The 14,553-nt window shown below is 40.8% G+C and overlaps 2 protein-coding genes across 12 annotated transcripts in view; one reads left to right on the top strand and one right to left on the bottom strand.

The window, feature by feature from the left end:
* MED12L (mediator complex subunit 12L) overlaps positions 1-14,553 on the bottom strand; it is a 318,600-nt gene that overhangs the window by 94,552 nt on the left and 209,495 nt on the right. The window lies entirely within an intron of this gene.
* On the top strand, positions 1,595-4,917 carry P2RY13 (purinergic receptor P2Y13). Of its 2 annotated transcripts, XM_087870288.1 has the most exons (3): positions 1,595-1,725; positions 2,182-2,896; positions 4,240-4,917. In XM_087870288.1, exons 2-3 carry the CDS (start codon positions 2,197-2,199, stop codon positions 4,305-4,307), a joined length of 768 nt encoding a protein of 255 aa, XP_087726414.1. In that variant the 5' UTR covers positions 1,595-1,725; positions 2,182-2,196; the 3' UTR covers positions 4,308-4,917. The 2 variants fall into 2 exon arrangements, with proteins under 2 accessions (XP_087726414.1, XP_045668632.1); XM_045812676.2 differs by having other exon boundaries at positions 2,182-4,917.

Here is a 14,553-nt window from a genome sequence, read left to right as displayed (position 1 = left end):
CATCACATTAATGAAATCCAGAATCTGTATTTCCAAGAAACAAGTTATTTGAATCAAACACAGATTTTTTAAACTTTGCCACATTGGGTAGTTCCAACAAAATTATCAGGCATCCTATTGCCTCATATTTTAAACATCCATTGGGACATGAAACTTTCCTTCTCAGAATCCCAAACCAAGCCATCCCAAAATTCTCCATCAACCTAACCCCACAGTCTGGTCCAACTCCGTGGTGAAACATGCAGCAAAAACCGTGAAGTGAAACTCACCATGGAGAACTGCACATTCCCCTCATAAGGCCTCCTCATTTCCTCTTCCCTTTACCTATCGGGCAGGGAAACATTTCTTTCAAGGACAACCACCCTCTCTACACAAAGCAGCAATCACACCCTTTCAAACTTGAAGAGATTTAAAGGATACATTTTATGGACTTCGGCCCAAGGCTGACTGATGAAATTCCTGAGTCTTTAGCACTTCGCATACAACATTAAATACAGAGAGATTTCCAAAAATGGTTTCTTTTTTTTTTAAAGTTTTTTTATTATGTTAGTCACCATACAGTACATCCCTAGTTTTTGATGTAAAGTTCCATGATTCCTTACTGGCGTATAACACCCAATGCACCCTCCTTACTACCCATCACCGGTCTATCCCATTCCCCCACCCCCCTCCCCTCTGAAGCCCTCAGTTTGTTTCTCAGAGTCCATAGTCTCTCATGCTTCATTCCCCCTTCTGATTACCCCCCTTTCTTTATCCCTTTCTTCTCCTACCGATCTTCCTAGTTCTTATGTTCCATAGATGAGAGAAATCATATGATAATTGTCTTTCTCTGCTTGACTTATTTCACTTAGCATTATCTCCTCCAGTGCCGTCCATGTTGCAGCAAATGTTGAGAACTTGTTACAAAAATGGTTTCTAATGAGTGAAATTATCTATGTTGAAATCTGCAGTTCACTCACCACTGCACTAAGGGATGAACGTTTTTTAGTGCTTTATATATACCCAGCACTATTCTAGACACTCTTTTTGTCTTCTCAATAACGTTATGAGGTATATACTATTGTTAAATCCACTATATAGATGAGGAAACTGAGGCAGAGAGCTCCTAAAGCATTTGTCTATGATCTAGCACCCAATAATTGTTGGATCTGGGATTCTAACCCCCCAAATCTGTGTCTAACAGCCCCGAACTTTTAGAAAATATGTCAATCGCTCTGAGATAAAAGACCAAAAGACTAAGATAAATGTAAAAATAAAGAGGTCAGCCTACTGAACACAGATTTCTGGACAAGGCAGTCTACAAGAGGGCAGATGATGATTCTGATTTTAGAGTCAACTCTTACTCTCTCCTATGTGGTTGTAATTTGGGGCTAATTTCTTTATTTTTCTGCCACCTATTATTTATATACAAGAGGCACTCAAAATTTTCTTTGTATAGATGGAAAAGATAAACTGCCAAAAGTTATTAGATGAGAAAACGTAAAGATATTCAAGTCGCACTAGATTAACAGTACCTAAGCTTGAAATAAAAGAGGCTTCTTATTAGAAAATCTGCAAAGGTTTGAATATGAAGACATTCTAATTGATCACATTACGCACGTGAAAATGAGGAAGGAAACCCGGTATAAGAAAGCAGAACAACACTTGCTTCACATGCTCTCCATGGGCTGAACTAATAACTGCCTCAATCAGAAGACACTGAGCTCAGGATCCTCCCGAACAAAGGTGAATTTCAACTTTTATTATGAGTGGGCTTGCTTGTAAGAGAAAGTAAATGTTCAAGGGGGAAAAAAAATCCGCTTTAAGGTAGACATTCTAGAAACCATAGATTATGAGCATAAGGAACTACACAGCGTGCAGCAATCTGACGTGAATTAGGACTTCTTAAATGGGTCTTGTTTTACTGCCATGTTAAAAGTAGCACTTACGAATGAGGTCGAACCTGTTATTTGGGTTTCGTAAGGGTGTAAAAGCAATGGTACTATTACAAGTACCAAAAATGTAGTACATGTTTAAAAAAGTTCTAGCTAGAAACCACGTGTGCCTTTGCAACTCATGCACTGCCTGTGATGAGTAAACGTAAGGTGTTAGTGCGCTACACCCCTGAGTCGGCTTTCAAAAGTAGCTCTTCGCAACTGTGAAATGCTTGTTTGCCTTTGCGTGTGTGTTTATCTGTAACAGCTGACACTGGAGACCATGAACACCACCGTGATAACGGGCGTCAATGGGTCTGAGCGGTGCCCCAGGGACACGCGGGTAGCGCAGCTGGTGTTCCCAGTCATCTACACTGTCGTGTTCTGCATCGGCATCCTGCTGAACACTCTGGCCTTGTGGGTGTTCCTTCACATCCCCAGCTCCTCCACCTTCATTGTCTACCTCAAAAATACTTTGGTGGCCGACCTGATAATGACGCTCATGCTTCCGTTTAAAATTCTCTCTGACTCACACCTCGGACCCTGGCAACTCAGGGCCTTTGTGTGTCGCTTCTCTGCCGTCATCTTTTATGAGACCATGTATGTGGGCATCATTCTGCTGGGCTTCATAGCCTTTGACAGATTCCTCAAGATCATCAGGCCTTTCGGAAAATTTTTCGTACAAAAACCTGCTTTTGCAAAAATGGTCTCGACCCTCATCTGGCTCCTTTTGTTCCTGATCTCTCTGCCAAATATGATCTTGAGCAACAAGGAAGCAACGCCGTCATCTGTGAAAAAGTGTGCCTCTTTGAAGGGTCCCCTGGGGCTGAAATGGCATCAGGTGGTGAACTACATATGCCAGTTCATTTTCTGGACGGTTTTTGTTCTAATGCTTCTGTTTTATGTGGTGATTGCAAAAAAAGTATACAGCTCTTATAAAAAGTCCAGAAGTAAGGACCGCAAACACAACACAAAGCTGGAAGGTAAAGTATTCGTTGTGGTGGCTGTATTCTTTGTGTGTTTTGCTCCGTTTCATTTTGCCAGAGTTCCATACACTCACAGTCAAACCAACAGCAAAACTGACTGCAGGTTGCAAAATCAACTGTTTATAGCTAAAGAAACAACTCTCTTTTTGGCAGCAGCTAACATTTGCATGGATCCCTTAATATACATATTCTTATGTAAAAAATTCACAGAGCGCCTGCCTTGTATGAGAGGCAGAAAGACCACAGGATCGACCCAAGAAAATCAAACTACTCAGACAGACAATATAACTCTAAGCTGATAACTTTATCATGGCCACCTTCTTTTTAATTGGAAAGACTTCAAAAGATAATTGATATTGAAATCAAGCTTAAGCAATGAAAGGAAAACAGATGGGACAAATGTTTTCTTACATGTTATTACCCTGGTTTACAGAAAGTATTATATAAATTTTAATTCCACGTAGATTAACTGATGAGCAGAATGAAGTGTTGGTCAGAGAATGCAACAGAAAGCAAGTGGCCACTAGAGGTCATCTTTTTGAAAGCATTTTGGAAAACAGTATAGATAAATGTAAATTACTAAGAACCTCCCTTCCAAAACACCTTCTCACATTCTTTTACATACATAATTCAAACAACACTACTGCTTTGGTGCCCCACAACTGTTGATACTTGCTGATTTAAAAACAAAAAAACTTGAAAATCCTTTGACAAAAGCTGAAGCTAGTGGTTGAAAGGGATGCTAGATATGAAACATCTGGGGAGTTGAAATAGGGTCAGAAAACCCTGAGAAAGCCTGAGTGAAGGAATTTCTCATTATAAAGAGCCTACTACCAAGAGTAGTGACATTATTTCAGTACCCCATACGAGGCATAGACCATTATTAAGCCACATAAAATATTGTACTATAGTACTTTGCTTATGTCTTAAGTGTGTACAATTTAAGGGCAAGAATACAGGACTCATATTCTCTGGAATTCTCCCTCTGCCCAGCAAATACTCTAATGGCAGTTGACTACGCATGCCACCAACTCAGCAAAGCCTTTCTAGGCCACAACCCCTATCCTCCTGCTTCACATCTCTGGTGGAAAATAACTACTTCTCCCACTGTTTGGGTATGTGTTAGGGCGCTCGTGGCAAATTTCCCTTCGCTAGTTAGCGATATTCCTGACTGCATCCCCAAAAGATGGCTAGCATTCTTTAAGAAAGACAACATGTTTTAAAGACAGAAACCATGTCATGTTTTCTTGATACCTCCCACAATATTCCTTGCAGACCATGAATTACAAATGTTTGAAATACGATATGTCACCATTGTGTCATTCTTGGTACATTTATAGATGGAACTGCTGACCCACGACTGATAGCATCCATACCGGGAAATTTTGCAAAGGATGGTAACCTGTAGGTACTTATTTACCTCCACGTTTCTTCCTGAATCCCTTTGTGCTTCAAAAAAACTAAAATGTGGTTATCTAGAATTGTGGGCACAGATTTGTATCTTCTAGAGAAAACGCACAAAAGAGCAGTCATGCTCTGTAAAGGTGCCTCTGGCTCCAACATGATCACCATAGGTGAAACCCAGGCCTCTTCCCATGTTCTCCAAGGCCCTGAAGGCCCTGGAACTTACCCACTTTTCTGGCCTTATCTCCTAACTGCTCTTCCATACCTGGACCATTACACTCATTACACATCTGTAACTGTAAGAACATGTCTTGCTCCTTTTTGCCCCTGGACCACTCACTGCACACGTAAATCTCCCTCTAACCCATCCATGAAACCCTAAGATGCCATCACCTGGTCCATGAAATCTCATCTGGCCAACCTCCCATCACCATCTCAAACCCAATCACCCCCTCCATCACTCTGTTGTCACACCTCCATTATGGTGCGTATCACGCTGCTTTGTAATTACTTGCCCACACATGGTATCTATTCTTTTAATAATCTATGTATATTTTTGAGAGCAGAGATTGTGTCTCATTGTGAATCAATAAATATTTGATAAAATAATCCAAGATGGCTTTATTTTTACATACTAGAAAAACAAAGAGGAAGCCAATTCTCACTCATGTTTTTATTATCAAAAGTGATATAAATTCATTGAAAATGCAAGCTCTTTTTAGTTGTCTTCCTATATAGCACGTACCCAGGGGCCTGGAAATTGGGGGTGTTCCTGGGTTTGCTAGTAAATGAACATGAAGAAAGCAGTATTACTAAACAGTACATGTAGAGCTTTGGGGTTAATGTCTATCAACATTTCAGTTTTAAAACTACAGACAAAAGGCTTTAACTATGTGCTCTGGTTTTGGTTAAGTAAAATCTGTAACAGTAGCATATTATAATGTCCAAAAGTCTTCTAGAAAATATTCTTAACGTCTGATTTTCATTCTCTGAAATAAAAGAATTAAATCATGGTAACTGTTAGGCCACTAAATCCACACTGCCTTTACTCAGTTCATTAAACAATCATATGTAGACTCTAATTCTGTATATAAGTAACTGCATCTTGATAATAGACACAATTTTTTTAAAAAGATCTTTCAAGGGGCACCTGGATGGCTCAGTGGGTTAAGCGTCTGCCTCTGGCTCAGGTCATGATCCCAGGGTCCTGGGGTCGAGCTCCACATCGGGCTCCCTGCTCAGCAGGGAGCCTGCTTCTTCCTCTGCCTCTACCCCTCCCCCTGCCCGTGCTCACTCGATCTTTTTTTTCTCTCTATCTCTCTCAAATAGAAGTTTTTAAAAAGATCTTTAAAGATAAAATTTCCAAAATTATGCCCACCCTAAACACAAATATTTAATTCTATTATAGTATCATTACAGTCAAATGCTGAGTACCTGCTGTACAGAGTGAAATAATCAATGAAGAACTTAGGGAATGGGCATATTAGAGCCACTTTAAAATCACAGTCACAGAATGCAAAGCAACTATTTGAAAAGAACTTTCCAAACTAGCCATCACAAATACTAAATTCTACGACGCTTATGGAATAAAATGCTATACCAGAGTCGTTAATAATAGGAACAAGGGTAAAAAGGAAAAAAAAAAAGTTAGCTTTGATATAATCTGTGATCTCAGAACACAAATAAGGGCTTTTGTAAAAAGCTGAACGTAATTATTTTACTGGATGTAAGCAATATGAATATAGAACACGTGTTAAATCAGTAGTTAGCAAACTGCAATAGGGATCGAACAAGCCACCGGGAGTCTTAACACACAGATTGCTAGGCCCACTCCCAGAGTTTCTGATTCAGGAGGTCTGGGGTGAGGTCTGAGAGTACGTTTCCAGAGGATACTGATGCTATTGTTCTGGACCACACGTTAAGAACTAACACCAAGTGCTAACTGCTCCTTGAGATTCACAGCACAGCCTTCTTGGACATGAATGCACAGGAGTGGATTCTGCCAACAGATTAACAGACAAAACTGTTAAAAGAGAATAGGGCAGATGTAAGGTGACAGGCAATGGCGAGCGCCTGGCGACCTGGAAGTTCATGCCCAACTTATGGAGGTTTCTACTGCTCCCGGCCAACTATGGGCGCCGGAGGGATTGGGGGCCCAGGGTTGCTGGCTAGTAGCAACAGCAGAAGAACTGACCGGGTGAGAACAGACGCAGCGCACACTACTTACTCTTTACTAGTGCACCAAGCAGCTTTCAACAGGCAAGTGTACCAAGAGCTTACAATAGCTTGCCCCAGTTAATAATCCCAGGAAGCAATGAAGTGCTATTGTGATCTCCATTTTAGAGATAAAGAAGTTGAGAAACAGAGAAGTTAAGCAACTTGCATGGGGATCACACGGCATAGACACAGCAGAACCAGTGTAATTCAGACTCTGACTTCTGAGCCCATATTCGTAATCACCTATTCGTAATCATCATATTCGTAACCACCTCAGATATTCTAATGTTCTCAAGAGAAATCATAAATCCTGTCTCCTATATTTCCTGTTCTTTTCAAACCTCCTGTAGCCACCTCCACACTCCTTGACCCCACAAAAACAATACGTTCATGTGTGGGCCATAACTAGCCCAGGTGCTGCCAGGTAATTAGCTCTGACCTAGAAGTGAACGAGAACCTCCCAGGACCTTATACACGCAGCGTGCAGTCATTACTGAATGCCTGCTATGTGCCAGGCACCATGCTGTGTGTCTACAAGGACTACCACCTCTCTGTTTCTCACTTCAACCCTATGAGATGGATACCACAGGGTTTCCTGTTGAGGGCAACAGAAAAAGAAAACTGAGACACGAAGCAAAAAGATATCTTGCCCATGATGCACACATGACCTGCCAGCAAGCAGAGGCAGAGCTGGGGCTGAAACTCAGGCAGGGGGCCTCAGGTCCAATGCTTCTGTGGCTCTGCTACACCACTGGGACAAGTTCCTCAAGGGTTGACATCACACCCCAGCCGTGAGGATGGTAAGGAGGTGGTTTGTGAAGAGGAAGGGAGAGGTCTCAGTACAAACGAGGTCTGCAACCTCAGGGGTTTGAGTGGTTCAGCCCCATGAACACCTCCGGCACTCGAGAGGTCTTGAGAGACACAAAATCCCAAAGGGTGGGCTCACTGATTCACTGAGTCAGTCATGCCTTCAGTGCAGGGCCCTTTGCCTCTCTGGAAGCACACAATAGTCAGACACAGATCCCATTATGAATCCAATTGTGGAAGCAGTATGAGAGACATAATTCACTCACTGTGAATTCCTCAACTGAGAGGAAAAGGTAGCTATCTCCAAATGGAGAAAAGGAGGAAGGGCTTGCAGGAGATGACAACGTGAGCTGGACCCTGAGGGAGGACACAGAGCGTGTGAAAGGGAACGCTGCCAGGCCATGAGCAGTTTGGATGAAGGCTCGGCTAGGGGTGGGGAAGTGCTATGGCCGGAGCACAAGGCGCTATGGGGGCCACAGTCTGCAGGGCATGGATGCAGAAGATGAGCCCAGGAACGGAGCATGGGAGCCTGCAGCAGAACACTCTGGTGTTGTGTTGGATTGTACAGACTTCTCAATGAGCCATGGAAGGTTTCTGAAGTGAAGAACTACATGCTCTTTGCTTGTGCTTTAGGAAAATCAATCTGCCAGTAATAGGATGATTATGATTATGGATTGAAGGAAGAGCCACTGAGGACTGGATATCAATTCAAGAAGGCTTCCATCTATGCAGGCAAGAGCCAAGAGAAAAAACTGACATAGACCTTACAGGCATTTTCAGAGACAGAGGTTTTGAGTCCAAAACCACTGCAGAGTAGGGGATTATATGTAAAATGTATGTAATTAATATGCAAAATGTACTCTCAGTGAGGTCCATAATCCCCACCCTACCCCTTTACAATTGGGATTCACGGCTCTGAAGATTGTTAGATTGAGTGTTCTGGATCATGAAGGAAGGCCAAGAAGCAGATTCTGGGTATGATTAAAATCTCAGAGATCTGGGTCACTAAATCTAGTCAGTGGAGACAAAATATGGATCCAGGGCTCTGAAGACAGGGTTAAGTTAGATGGCTAAGGGATAATTTTTCTGAGACACTGAGAGAAGGAATGAGCTGAGCACCCCAGAGTCCATACTGCACAAATGTCCTGGACAGAACAGACAGAAGAGATGCCTAGAATGTGGAGTTTAGGGGATGGAAGGTGGGGGTTGAATTAAAAGGAGCAACAGGAGATCTGGTATCCTGGAAACTAAGGGGGAAGTGATAGCCAAAATCAAACACTCTAGAAAGGTTAAATGTGATGAATCCACAAGTATGAGTTCAGTGGTAACGCTGAGGAGAAGGTGGGGTAGAACCCGATTTGTAATGGGAAGTGAGGGACTATGAGCAACTCTCATCTTGCCACAAATGACAAATCACTTCACAAGAGTTCCAAGAGGAAAACAACAACCGCTGTTATATTACCTTAGCTTTTTCCAAGGGTTTCTAAGAACAGATACAGTGGCCCCTTCCTATGCAGTACAGAGTGAGTATGCTCCACGTGAAACAGCAAACAGAGCATTAGTGCAAACACGTGGTAGGTATAACCGCACGACCAAGAAAATCCAGCTGCAGCCAGAAAATAGGTATGCCAACATTTCAGACACTAGTATTACCTGGGTTTCTGATACCTAGCCCAACCTCCCCGCACCCCAGCTATTCCAGTATAAAGTATTTGTAGGGAAAAAGGGGTTGGGGGGGGAGGGGGAGAAGATACCACGTGGTAGGGATGGGAGTTGAGAACACAGGGAAAAGTTATAAAAGAGGAAAGAATAGAGAAGAGAAAGGAAATTGAATTTAAGACTTACAGTAAGGAGGTAAACTAATTTTTTTTAAGATTTATTGCGAGATCATGACCTGAGCTGAAACCAAGAGCCTGACACTCGACCAACTGAGCCACTTTTGAAAAAAAAATTCCATATCTAACTCAGCATGTAAATTTTTGCCACTCCTGTAATAAAACTCAAATTGACAAATGTGATATCTCAAGACACGATAATTAAAATGCCTACCTTTACTTTAAAAACCAACTTAAACACCAGATGCTTATATGTGACTGTACTTAGTGGTTTGATCTTGAATAATTTTACCTAATGCTGCATATCTGAATACTTACATAGCTTTTTAACTATATTGGGTTTGTGCATTAAATTTATATCATATAGCCATACCATATCATCAACACTTTCTTCCCCTTTTTACTCTACTTAACTCTGTAACTGAAATTTCCTACAATCAAAAATGCCTGAACTACAAGTAAATGAAGCATTAACTTCTATGAGGTGAACCTTCTGAGACCAACTCTCTTCTCCCCCTACATACCCTGCTCTTAGCTTCTACACTTTCCCACCATGTCAGAATAAGCTACTCTAATTCCCTCCTTTTCAGAAGGGAAAGCTGTCAAGAAAGAATATAAAAAGCATTTAAAGTAATCATCAGTTCATCACTGTAGAAAAACGGGGGGTTTTCAAGGGCAACTAAAATATTACGGACTTACTCTGACTTCTAAGTTGAGGAAAGTTTTCACTTTTTCATCATTCCAAATTCACATTCAGACACCCCCACTCATTCACTTAGTCACTCTGCCTTCAGGAGGAAGAAGAGGGGAGCAAGGGGGAAGGAAGGAGGGAGGGAGGGAGGGAGGGAGGGAGGGAGGGAGGGAGGGAGGGAGGGAGGGAGGGAAGGAAGGAAGGGAAGGAGAGCTAGAGAAGCTACTGTTCACTAAGCACCAACCCCTTCTAAACACTGTAGGAACTGTCCTGTAGATTATCTCATTTAAACTTTACGATATTACAAGGCAGTCATCCCCAAACTTATTTTCCAGAAGAAGAAACAGATTCAGCTATATTAATGATTTGTCCAAGTTTAAAAAAGGGGGGGGGGCTATGAATCGGGGGGGCTGAAATCTACGTTGGCGTCTGTCTAACCCCACAGTTACAAGGCTCTTGTCATGGCCTGGCACTGCCTCAAGCAAAATTTCCAAAGTGAGGACACGGACAAAGCAGCACAGCAAAAGACGGAGTATCAATAGGAGGTCAGGAGTCATATGCAGGCATATCTCCAGACTCAATCTCCAAACCATCCCTTCCCTCTTATCAACCATTACACATGAAGTTCTCATACCAGAAAAAGGTAAGTGCTTTATTTAAAGCAGACCTAATAGATACAAATCATTTCAAATGACAGATTAAACACAGTAATTCAAGCATAGGGACCTAAAGATACCAATCTCAGCAAGGGAACATTAAAGGGTTGGTAGTAATTATACTCAGCACAAATTCTCAGCTACTGGATGTGAGCCACAATTAGGGTGACTTTTGTGTACAGAGATACAGTAAGATGTAATGAAGATTTTACTACAATCCTTGCTGCATGTTCTGACTCTGTGCAAAAGACATGGGCACTGAAAACAGATCCATTGAGCTATTAGTCTCTGCTTGTCTTTGTTTTGTAGTGAGTTAGTGTATTACAAAAGACCAGCACGGGGGCGCCTGGGTGGCTCAGTCAATTAAGTGTCTGCCTTCAGCTGAGGTCATGATACCAGGGTCCTGGGACTGAGCCCTACATGGCGCTCCCTGCTCAGTGGGGAGTCTGCTTCTCCTTCTGCCTCTCCCCCTGGCTTGTGCTCTCGCTCTCGCTCTCACTCTCACTCTGTCAAAAAAATAAATAAAATATTTAAAAAAAAAGAAACCCACTAGCTGGCCCTTTGTATGCAAGGGGATATCATATGCAAGGGAAAAAGGACTAGAAAACCAAGACAAGCCTTGGTAATGCATTTGCCAATGTCTCATGCTAAAAAGGTGGGAGGTGGGAATAGGGTAAAGGGTTCTTTCTAGGTTTTAGGAAGACTTATCAATAATGACACCCAATTTTTATTCCAAGATCTTAGAAACACATTCTGAGTGCTTCTGTCTCTTTAAGACCATATTTTGAAAAATCAATAAGGTTATGGGACTTCTCATCTAAAATTTTGTAATTAAATCAGAATCTTCCTTTCATAGAACAATGAAACCAAGAAAAGCTGAGTAAGTTATCCAGTGTCTGGATCTACTGACTCTGTGATGTATAATCATGAACCAGGTCTTTTTCCAAGCAAGATTACAGATATTCCTACTTGACTTCAAATCCCAAACTCTAATATAGATTTCAGGCTAATACGTCCAAAGTGCCTCAAAAACATGTTGAGGCACCCCCTACTGCATATCCGACAGAATGGACCCTAGCAAATACTGGGCAAACCGATTTTCAAAAGCCAAGGGGACTTTTTTTAAAAAGTAAGAAAGGAAGAGAGATTATTCTAAAGATTAAGAGGCAAAAAAGACAGTAAAACCAAATGCAATGTGTGACCAGTGATTGAATGCCACATTAAAAAATTAAAGGGGTATTATTGGAAAATTGCAAAATTTTAATACAGACTGAATATTTTAAAATATTACTGCTTCAACATTAATCTTGACTGATAACAGTAATCAGGTAAGAGAATATCCTTGCTTTTAGGAAACACATGCTGAAGGAGTTAGAAGAAAAAAAATCACCTTTAATAAAAAATGAAAAAAAAAATTTTTTTTTTAAATATTGTGGTGGTCCAGAATCGTAAACACATATCCCAGGATGTTGTCTTGTATTCAAAATAAACTTGAGGTTTGTAATGGCTAAAGCAATGTTATTAAAAGAGCTTCCCTGCATTTAATAGGATCTTCCAATGAAGCAGCAAGATAATTATTGTTATAAAGTCTCCTGTGGCTTTTATGAAATGTGAGACTTGCTATAAAAATCAGCAGAAAAAAAATATGCAGGTTAACCTTTCAGTGATTTGAACAATAATAATGTTATGGGCAGTTTTTCAGCTGCTCTTTTCATCAAAGCATTACACTCTTTTTCGTGACTAAACGTGTACTACTTCCCTTTTTGAATGTTAAGTAAGACCGGCTTGAACAAGTCCTAACTTGAGACTGGCATGCTATGCTTCAAGACAAATGCATAAAGGCTGCCTCATGCTAACTTTTTCATTCCTAGACTTAATTTGCATCACCGGCCAAAGCTTTTAAATACGACAATCTGACTATTATGTTCCTAAGGAAGGGAAAACACTATTCCAACCCCAGCCCACCTCCAGGAAGAGGGAGAGCCCCTGATACACTGCATGGACAAGGGGACAGTAGCTCCTTTCCTTCTCTGTGAGAAACCAATACGTACACAGTCAATCAAGGTGCTTCACTCTACAGGAAAAACCTGAGGTCCTTACACAGGACAGGGATTTTCTTTAACTTAAAAAATTAATATTAGTTGGCCCTAACAGGACAAAGTCAACCCAGGTCCTTAATATGACTTCACACACATGACTGGAAATTTGGGAGGACAATCCTCAGAAGGTGCAGGAAAGGCCTTTGTCCAATACACTTTTAAGGAGGCTACAAGGGATGTTCTCTCTTTGAATTGACACTTTTAAGACTTGGCAGTTGGTTACTTTGACAGGTTGATTTCACATCATTTATTACTTATGGATCACAGTGACAAATGGCTATCAGCTCAACTCAAAAAGGACAAGTTTCAAACTAAGGTCTGCAAGGCACAGCCTTCCTTCGCAGGATGCAATAAACTGGCTTCAAATGTTAAAAGCAAAATCCATGGGGAAGAAGTATAAAATGGTATAAAGCAGAGTCAAATCTAAATGAAGAACTGTTTGTAAATCTGGCAAATTCTTGAAAGATTGAACCACTATTAAGTTACCTAATTTTTGTCCTGAGACTTTCATTAGGGCTGTATACCTATAACTTAACCCACCCTGAACAGAATGGAATGGAGAACCATTAAAATTGTAGCTGTTTGTTTAGGAACAAGCAATAGACGAAACATAATTTTGTTATTCAACTATTAGTATTTAAATTGAAATTAATACATATTTGTTTTTCTCTACTAACACAGAAAGAAAACCAATGTGTGTGTGTGTGTGTGTGTGTGTGTGTGTGTGTGTGTAATTTCCTTAAGGCATAAGTAAACAGTGAGTAATTCCTATTAAGGATTTATAACTTCAAAAAAGATTCTACCTTTATTATTTTCATTTATTTTCACCCATGATAGTAACAGGTTTTGACTGAATTTGGTGAAATTTTATTTATATACTTGTTTTGAATGTTGCAAAATCTTGCAAATCTTTTGGAGATTTTTATCTGCAGTTCTAAAATTAATCACAAATAAGAAAAAGTGATTTGATTATATAAATTTATCATTATGGGATGATTTTTTAAAAAGAATAAAAGTTATTTTGTTTTTTTTTTAAAGATTTTATTTATTTATTTGAGCGAGGGAGAGCACAAGCACGGAGAGTGGCAGGCAGAAGGAGAGGGAGAAGCAAACTCCCCACTGAGCAGGGAGCCCAATGCAGGGCTCGATCCCAGAACCCTGGGACTGTGACCCCACCCGAAGGCAGATGCTTAACTAACTGAGCCACCCAGTCACCCGTTATTTTGCCTTTAAAAATGGAATTCAAGGGATTAGGTGAGAACTCATCCCCAAAATAAATTTATTTAAAATATTTTGAATACTGACATTTGTGTATATGTAAAAATAGGTCTACAGATCTCATCAGATTCTTGAATAAGACCACAGGTTTCCAATGTTATCAATCACAAGTATAAACATGTCTGTTTATAAAAAACTAAAATTTTAATTTTAGTTTTTAAACAATAAGTAGAATAATATCTTAAACTATATTCTGATTCCTTTTAATCCAAGCTTTAATCAGTAGGAAGTTTGTATCCGTATTTTCTAATTAGCAGTAGGAAGCTCCTCCACTCTCACCAAAAAAAAAAAAAGAAAAGAAAAGAAGGAAAGAAAGAAAGAAATGCCCTAAACATTGGGACTGACTTAGTAGGGGCCAACCCCGACCTGAGACTTCATCTCCTCCTCCTTAAACAGTGCTCTGGCATTCTGAGCTCCAGCCCTCCGTGTTCCCTTCAGGTGAATCACCGTCTGATTCCTGCAGGTTCAGGAAATGCTCTTCCCCAGTCTACAAATCTCACCTACTCTCAGATGTGAGTCACTTACAAGAGCAAGAGAGCAAGTTGCTCCAGTTGTTCCGAGCAGGACAATCTGAAAGGGTGCCTCAAAGGACACTCTCAAAGGGCCCAGGGGAGAACCCACTTTCTCCGACAGGGGAGAAAAATGCTTACTTTTCATGCTGTGCCAG

The sequence above is a fragment of the Ursus americanus genome, chromosome 20 (genome assembly GCF_024610735.1).
Source record: "Ursus americanus isolate L20-20 chromosome 20, mUrsAme1.1.p, whole genome shotgun sequence".
NCBI lineage: Eukaryota > Metazoa > Chordata > Mammalia > Carnivora > Ursidae > Ursus > Ursus americanus.
The sequence above is the reverse complement of the archived record's forward strand: the minus strand, read 5'-3'. Positions and strand labels throughout refer to the sequence as shown.

Bases quoted from the DNA above. Each gene is read 5' to 3' on its own strand.
- P2RY13 (XM_045812676.2), top strand. From the start codon at position 2,197: ATGAACACCACCGTGATAACGGGCGTCAATGGGTCTGAGCGGTGCCCC.